Below are 7,764 nucleotides of genomic sequence, written 5' to 3'. Positions count from 1 at the left end.
TCAATAGCCTAGTTACATTTGAATAAAAATGAATTTTACCTTATAAGTGAAAAGTTGAAATTTTCAGGTTTTTCCATTCTAAATTTGCAAACTCACACCAGTCGATCAGTTGATTTCAAATACTGTTTTGACAACTGTTAAAAATAGTTATTATTTTCAAAACCATGCACCCTATAGTGCTATATCAAAACAAAGCAAAAAAATATAAACTTTTGCCACCATTGTCATCAGAATTTTTATTAAAATAAAGTAATGTTTTAAAGTATTGTATCTGGTATTTTGGCGGGAATGATTACAATGGTTCTTTTTGTAAGAGACTGACAGAGAACAATGTTGTTAAGCTCTGTTTTCTTTGTTAGACTAATAAATACAAGTACAAGAAATAAACACACTCAAACAACTATATCTTCTATATGTTCGGCGGCTGACAGCCAGACAAAGCCAAACCAAACCACAATATTCATACTTTATCTTTCGCTGAGTATAAAACTCAATTTCCCAGAGTTGCAGAGTTTGTGTGAACAGCGAGTCGCCCAATAAACTCCTCCCATAACAAGACACGGAGTTCAGCGTCTTGAATTGTTCAAGAGAGCATTGAGCAAACAGCACACGAAACCAACAGTGCTCAAGCTGGTAAGTATTTTATCTCATGTAACTAGAAATGTTTAGGCATTTAAATAGCAAATTCGTCCTGTTAGCCGAAGATTTTATGTAATACCCTGCGTGTATTTTACAGTCGACACCCCTTACCTGATAAATCGAACACGGCTGTCTTGTTGTTTCATGCGTCTCCTTATGCGATAATATACCGAACTATTTTGTTAAAAGGTTTTCTTTGTCGTCGTCCCATAATAATGTGACCATTTAAGGAGTTTTAGACCAAATTCAATGTTATTGTAGTGGCTACTACTACATGTCCCAGGACTTGTGTTACACTTTGATCCATGTAATATCTGTGAGCTAGCTCTCAAATTTCCTGAGTAATAAAACGAGCATGCAATCATCTTTAGGAGGTCAGCCAATATTAATCTTGTGGTTTCCAGTGCTGTGGCTATTTTTAGTAAAAGTTAACTTATTACAAAATCTGATACAACTCTCTGATCTATTTATGTCCATATATGTACAGTTAGTGCCCCTTTGAGCCTCTATTTGGAATAAAATAAGAGTGCAAAGAGATTGTAGAACCAGTTTTTTTGAAGCCGCATGTTCTGAATCAGCAAAATGTTGTTTACTTGAGTGCTGTGAGATAGTACATGATTGCTTCATTCCTCCAATGTTATCTTGACAAGATTGACAACAGCGTGTTTTAACACTTACATTGACTCATTTGCCTAGCAAAGTGTCCTTGTTAAACATTTCCATTTGTTGTCAAATAATCACCGTTTCTTCTTGAATCATGCTCTCTGCAGTGTGTGACAAACTTGCTTTTGCAATATCTTCTTTCATTTAGGGAAGAGAATCACATGCCTCTTGTTACTAGTGAAAATGTGCATTATCAGCAGTACTAAACAGAGCAGAACAGTCCATTCCAGAAGAAATTTTGAGAATATTTTAAATTATATTTTATGTTTATATTATTTTTGGGAGCAGTTTTGTACGTTCGCCTCTTCTAATTTCATCCCTGTTAAAGCATTATTGCTACAGCTTATGCTAGTCTAGCCATTCTAGTTATACTATGTCTAATTACAACTCATTCAGGCAACCAACTAGTTGAAGTCTGTTAAAGTCTGAAATGAAAATTGACGCGATTTTCTAAATGCATCTTATAGATCTTATTGTGAATGATTGCCATAACGGCATCTTCCGGTGTAGTTCTCTGCAACTTCTTTCTGGTGAAGTATGCATGACTTCTCTGTTCATATTTTTCTGCTTAACCCGTGCACCTACAAGCTCACGTTCATCTGCCTCCACTTTTAATTGCAACGCCCACATACCAAAATCCAGTCAACAAACCGATGCATAGAACAAAGTCCCTATCCCACATTTTTTCTTTTTTGATAATCATAAGTCATCATGTCACAATATGGAAGAAAACATCTGACGCTACTTCTGTTTCATTTTGCCTGCACACCCCTACTACCTATAATCCTAATGAGCGATCTGCCAGTCAGATGGCACTTACCAAAGTCAACCCTACCATGGAAATTTTTTTTAGCAAGTTTTTAGCAAAAGGCTCAACAGTGACTGTCCACTTCCATAAATCATTGCAAACAACATTGAGCCAGTCTCCGTACACCCTTACACAACTTGTAAATGAGTATTTTGCTATAATCTTCAAATATATATTTCATTACATCTATTTTTAATGATTTATAGTGAATAACTTAATATTGTATCATTATTTATGATTTGAATTGGCTACATCATTCATAGTGCTTCATGGGATAAGTATAGTATAAATTCATGATTACAAGTACAACCTTTTTTTACTTATAAAATGTTGTAATGTTCAAATTCGTATAGTTGATTTGATTCAAATGTCTAGATTTTTTTTATTATTATTATTATTTTTTTGAGACCCTTTCAGAATGAAGGCCACTGGAAAAAGTGGGCAGTCACTGTTGTGCCTTATTAATGTGCTGTACATTTCCCTCAAAAACAGAAAGTAAGACCATGTGCATTAGCAGTTCAGCTCTTCTAGGCCTTTCTTCAGTTGAAAACATTGTCCATTAACTGTGCTTTTCATTTGAACCAAGTGTGTCTGGTGGCACTTCGCCAGGCTCAAAGTTCTGCAGGTGGCGTTGCATACTGCAGACCCAGAGGCCCTTGTGTTGTCCTCTGGTGCAGGCAATTCACACACTGCCACAGTGAGAAACCTTGGCAGCATGAATAAACTACTTTTGTTTATGCCTTTACCTCCCAACAGACCAATTCAGGGCGATATCAAAGCTAAAACTATAGTGTTTTTTTGAATACTTAATGCTGGAATATGTACTATGATTTCTACATCTGCATGACAAGTAGATTTCTGTTTGTACTTCGCTTCAACTTTTTACATTGACGCTCTTTGCCACTTCTTTCCCCTCAGGCTCATAAAGGATAATGAACAAGAGGAAAATGCTACATTGAGAGAAGGAAAAATGGATGCAAGACTCCATTTTGCACATATTTAGCAAGATATCCACTTTGGTTCTCTTAGCTTCAGTTTCTCACATAAGTCAACCAAATGATATCTTGTATATTAGTGCATATAACATTTTAACCTTGAGTTTATCAAATAAACTTCACCTATACAACTGTGAATTCAAAAACTAAGACTCAGAATGTACCAAGTAGTCCCAGGAGGTGCAGGAGGAACAATCACTGATGGTGCGCCCATCAAGAAGATAAACAAGGACAGTCGCCCTCTGGTGGGGGCTGGAGTTATTGGTGTGATTCTGGTGATTGCAGCAGTGACTGCATGGTGTTACTATATTGCCTCCCTACGTAAAGCTGACCTGCTTAAGACAGAATTGCTTGATCTCAATAAGGATGGCTTTCTCATCCGCAACCAGGCTGGGGGGATTGTCCTGAAGATGGGCTTCAGGTCAGTATGCATGGTGCTTAGAGTTTTCCACTTATAAAAGCTCTCCTTGTTTTATAACCTCTCAAATATTCTTGCTGATTTCAGGTCTGGCACGCTCGATCTTGACTCCTGCTCAAAGGAGGGTGTGATCCTTCGCTGCTCACGTTCGTTTGCTGGCAATGTGAACTTCTTCATTATGACGGTGAAGCCAAAGGAGACAGTGGTGTGTTACCGTGTGCGTTGGGAAGAGTTGGAGTCGGATCGGCCAGTGGAACATGCCATGTCCTACAATGAATCATACTGGTATGGTGGTGCTGAGACTGCTGTTCAGCATTGGCCTATTGCCATTTCAGGTCAGCAGGCACCCAAACCTTTTGTCACCAGCGACGTCTACTCCAATCGCCATGACTTTGGTGGCATCCTGGAACGCTACTGGCTCTCATCCAATGCAACTGCCATTAAGATCAATGACTCTGTGCCCTTCCACCTGGGCTGGAATGATACAGAGAAAACCATGTACTTCCAGGCACGATATCAGGACAGTCCGTACAAACCTGCACCTGGAAGGCCTCCCTATGCTGAACTTAGTTACAGAGTCTGTGTGGGCCCAGATGTGACCTCCATCCACAAGGTCATGGTTCGCCGATACTTCCCCAAACCTAACAAAGTTCCTGCCAAAGAAATGTTCCGGCACCCAATATGGTCGACCTGGGCTTTACACAAGACTAACATCAACCAGGAAGAGTTTTTAACTTATGCAGAGAACATACGCAAACATGGTTTTAATTGTAGCCACTTAGAACTTGATGATCGTTACACCAGTCAGTATGGAGAGTTTGAATTTGACACACAGAAGTTCCCAAATGCTTCTGCCATGTTTCAAAAGCTCAAGGCAGATGGCTTCCTAGTATCCCTGTGGACACATCCCTTTGTGAATTATGATTCGGCTAATTTTGGGCCATGTGTACAGAAAGGTCTGTTCGTGATGGAGCCGACAGGCCAACTTCCTGCCTTGGTTAAGTGGTGGAATGGCATCGGTGGAATCCTAGATTTTACCAATCCTGAAGCTCGCAACTGGTTCACATCACAGCTTCGCTCTTTACGCCACAAATACGCCATTTCCTCCTTCAAGTTGGATGCAGGCGAGACCAACTACTTGCCCTGGCAGTTCAGAACCCGAGCCCACCTCCCTGACCCAAGCACCTTCACTCGCCGCTATACCGAAATGGCCATCCCTTTCAACGAACGTGCTGAGCTTCGGTCTGGCTATGGCTCTCAGAACATCTCCTGCTTCTTTCGTCTGATCGACCGGGACTCCGTGTGGGGCTACGAACTTGGCCTGAAGTCCCTGATCCCAACCGTCCTCACCATCAGCATCCTGGGCTACCAGTTCATCTTGCCAGACATGATTGGAGGCAATGCCTATCCTAACCGTACAGATGGAAACGGCAAGCTACCAGACCGTGAGCTCTATATTCGGTGGCTGGAGCTGTCTGCTTTCATGCCCTCCATGCAGTTCTCCATTCCTCCATGGGAGTACGATGATGAGGTGGTGGCTATCGCTCAACGGTTTACCGAGCTACACGAGACACTCGTGGCTCCCAGGGTCATAGAACTTGCTGGAGAAGTTCTGGACACTGGAGACCCCATAATTCGCCCATTATGGTGGATCGCCACCAGTGATGAAACGGCTTATAGAGTTGACTCACAGTTTCTGATAGGGGATGACCTAATGGTGGCACCAGTACTGGAGCCGGGCAAGCAAGAAAGGGATATCTACTTACCAGCCGGACGCTGGAAAAGTTACAAAGGAGAACGATTTGACAACAAAGAACCAATACATCTAACAGATTATCCGGTTGATCTTGATGAAATTGCTTACTTTGAATGGGTTCAGTAAGATTTATGGAAAGCATCTGGAGTTCTGAGCATGTCTTCCATTTGAAGTGTTTGTAAAGTTGATTTATTTTTTTCAGGGAATTAGCTAAAGTTATTTATCCAGGGTTTAAATTCTACAAAGTAAATGAGGTTAATTTAAGAAGTAAGCTCCCATTTATGATTCTTCATCAGCTTGGCTGTGATATGTTTAGTGCCATTACAATAATTACACATGCATTACATATCTAAGGCTAATGTCTTAATCCGTGCCTTGCATTTAAACAGTGAATGTCTTCAAGAGACCGACCCAAAACCTTAACAAAATGAAGCACTGATATGCATCTTTATTGATGGGCTGTGACAGGTAATTTTGCACAATGTTTGATTCATGTTCTCTCATCTGCATTTTTAAAAAGGGAAACTTTACCAGTACTGTACAAAAGCCTTCATCTTACAAGGCGTACTTTATGAATTACTTTATAATGTCATCCACAGAGCAAATCAATTGATTTCTCTGAAATGTACGATTTTGCAAATGTGTATATATAACATTAATGTATGGCTTTTTTAACTGCAAGCAATCGCAATGCTGCAACCCCTATATACGTTACAGTAGAGTTAGACCGTGCATGCTTTTGTGAGCATAATCTACCATGCTCATGTCTCATAAGCACCAATACTTGAAATAATCACATTAGAAGTTTGTATGAGTAATGGGTTTCTGTGGCTGCATTGGAAATGACCAGCAGTCTTTTTTTACTCTACTGCTATACTATAGTATTTCATAATGTAGTGCCAAATACATCACCAACAGGCCTTGTTTAAGCATTACTCCATTACTGCCACATTTACAGAAACGTTTCCATAAGTTAGTTTTGTTGTTTATATAAAATTAATAAGTGTGCTGCTCATCTTGTTCTGATTATGCTGTTCTACCTACTTTTTGTGTTTTGCAATAATGGCACAATGCTAATATCTTAGTCAGTTAATCTTTATCAGATTATATTTTTGCTGCGCAAGGGTCACCTTTGTGTTTGTTGTGTTTGTTTAACGCTCTTCCAGCATGCCAGCAATCGACTCACACTGCAAGCTTTCTCTAATCTACGACCTTCAAGCTTATTTTTAGCTCTTCCCACACAACTGCAAAAGCGCACTCATCCACTCTGGTGATACAATGAATCTGTCAAGCGATATGTCTGATCTAAAAGAAGCTGCAGAGTACGTAGACATGAGGCAGCTGCCTTTCCAGTACTTGTGTACCTCAAATAATAGTTTAGAATGTTGCTTCATGGTATTTTAATAACTTGCTTGTAGAGAGAGAACTTCTGTATGGGCTAATTCTCTTCATGAGGACTGTATTTTTTGTGGATTCTACCCTGGGGAGATCTTGTTAATAGGTTCCTGACAGTGTGGGATTCTGGTTGACCCAGTCAGACTCTAGACTGCTGATGTTACAGAAACTCACCAGAGCAAAACCGTCGTCAGCTTTCAGACTGGAATTTCATGCTTTTTTTTGTTGTTGTTTTTGTCATAAAAACATTGCGTGAACATAAATTTCCAGGAACAAAGACGCTGTTGGTACATCTCATAGACTTTGTATGTGTGTGACTAATTTCTATTTTTTTATTTTAAAACAAATGTTAGTGAATGAATGTATTTATTCATTTTGTGCATTAAACTATGCATTTTGCTGTTTAAACCAGTGCTTATCTGAGTTCAGGCATGACTGGACAGTATTTGAATTTTATTAATATGTTCCTCTAAAGCCATGCTGAAGGTAATCATGTCTCAGAATTTTGTTTGACCAGCTGCCCTGAAAGTATTTTTCTCCAGAGTGTCACAGGAGGGCAGTGTTCACCTGCTTTTCTACTCCTCCACTTTAAGCTTGTGAAGTGTGTTGGCATGACAAGAAAATCCTGTACTTTATTTCAGTATTTTTCTCTCACTGAGTGTAATTAGCCTGATATTGAAGTAAAATGGTACTATTAAACTTTTGACCTCTCTCAAGAGTTATGAGTTATTAATTGTACTTTCTCCTTTGCATTAATTGTACTGCCCTACATTAGCAATAGACTGTGTCTTCAGTGGTCGAATGATGCCACCCACTCACTATTCAGTTCACTATTTTCCCATTTGATAGTGTTGAGCAGCACATGGATTTTGGCACTGATATGCACTGCAGTTTTGGCTTGTCTTTCCAGTGGTTATTAGTTTAGTTTCTTTGGTATTATGCAGTTGGTTCTGCCAGCCTCAGCCCTCTGTGTAGCTCAGTATGGATTTCTATTGTGTTTCTAATTTGTTGACCATAAATGAAAGTGTTAATGAAGGGTTTTTGGCATGATTTTGTTAACTTTTGTCACTCAAATTATAACGCGTTGTTA

General features: G+C 39.6%; 1 protein-coding gene across 1 annotated transcript; it reads left to right on the top strand.

The window, feature by feature from the left end:
* Positions 1-518: 518 nt before the first annotated feature.
* Positions 519-7,392, top strand: LOC127503879 (myogenesis-regulating glycosidase-like). Its single transcript, XM_051878053.1, has 3 exons — positions 519-633; positions 3,029-3,526; positions 3,611-7,392. Exons 2-3 carry the CDS (start codon positions 3,264-3,266, stop codon positions 5,403-5,405), a joined length of 2,058 nt encoding a protein of 685 aa, XP_051734013.1. The 5' UTR covers positions 519-633; positions 3,029-3,263; the 3' UTR covers positions 5,406-7,392.
* Positions 7,393-7,764: the final 372 nt, after the last annotated feature.

The sequence above is a fragment of the Ctenopharyngodon idella genome, chromosome 21, assembly GCF_019924925.1.
Source record: "Ctenopharyngodon idella isolate HZGC_01 chromosome 21, HZGC01, whole genome shotgun sequence".
NCBI lineage: Eukaryota > Metazoa > Chordata > Actinopteri > Cypriniformes > Xenocyprididae > Ctenopharyngodon > Ctenopharyngodon idella.
Note: the sequence above shows the minus strand (reverse complement) of the source record. Positions and strands in the feature narration are given on the sequence as shown.

Coding starts and splice junctions, on each gene's coding strand:
- LOC127503879 (XM_051878053.1), top strand. CDS start 3,264: ATGTACCAAGTAGTCCCAGGAGGTGCAGGAGGAACAATCACTGATGGT. Junction 3,527..3,610: donor GTCCTGAAGATGGGCTTCAG/GTCAGTATGCAT, acceptor TGCTGATTTCAG/GTCTGGCACGCTCGATCTTG.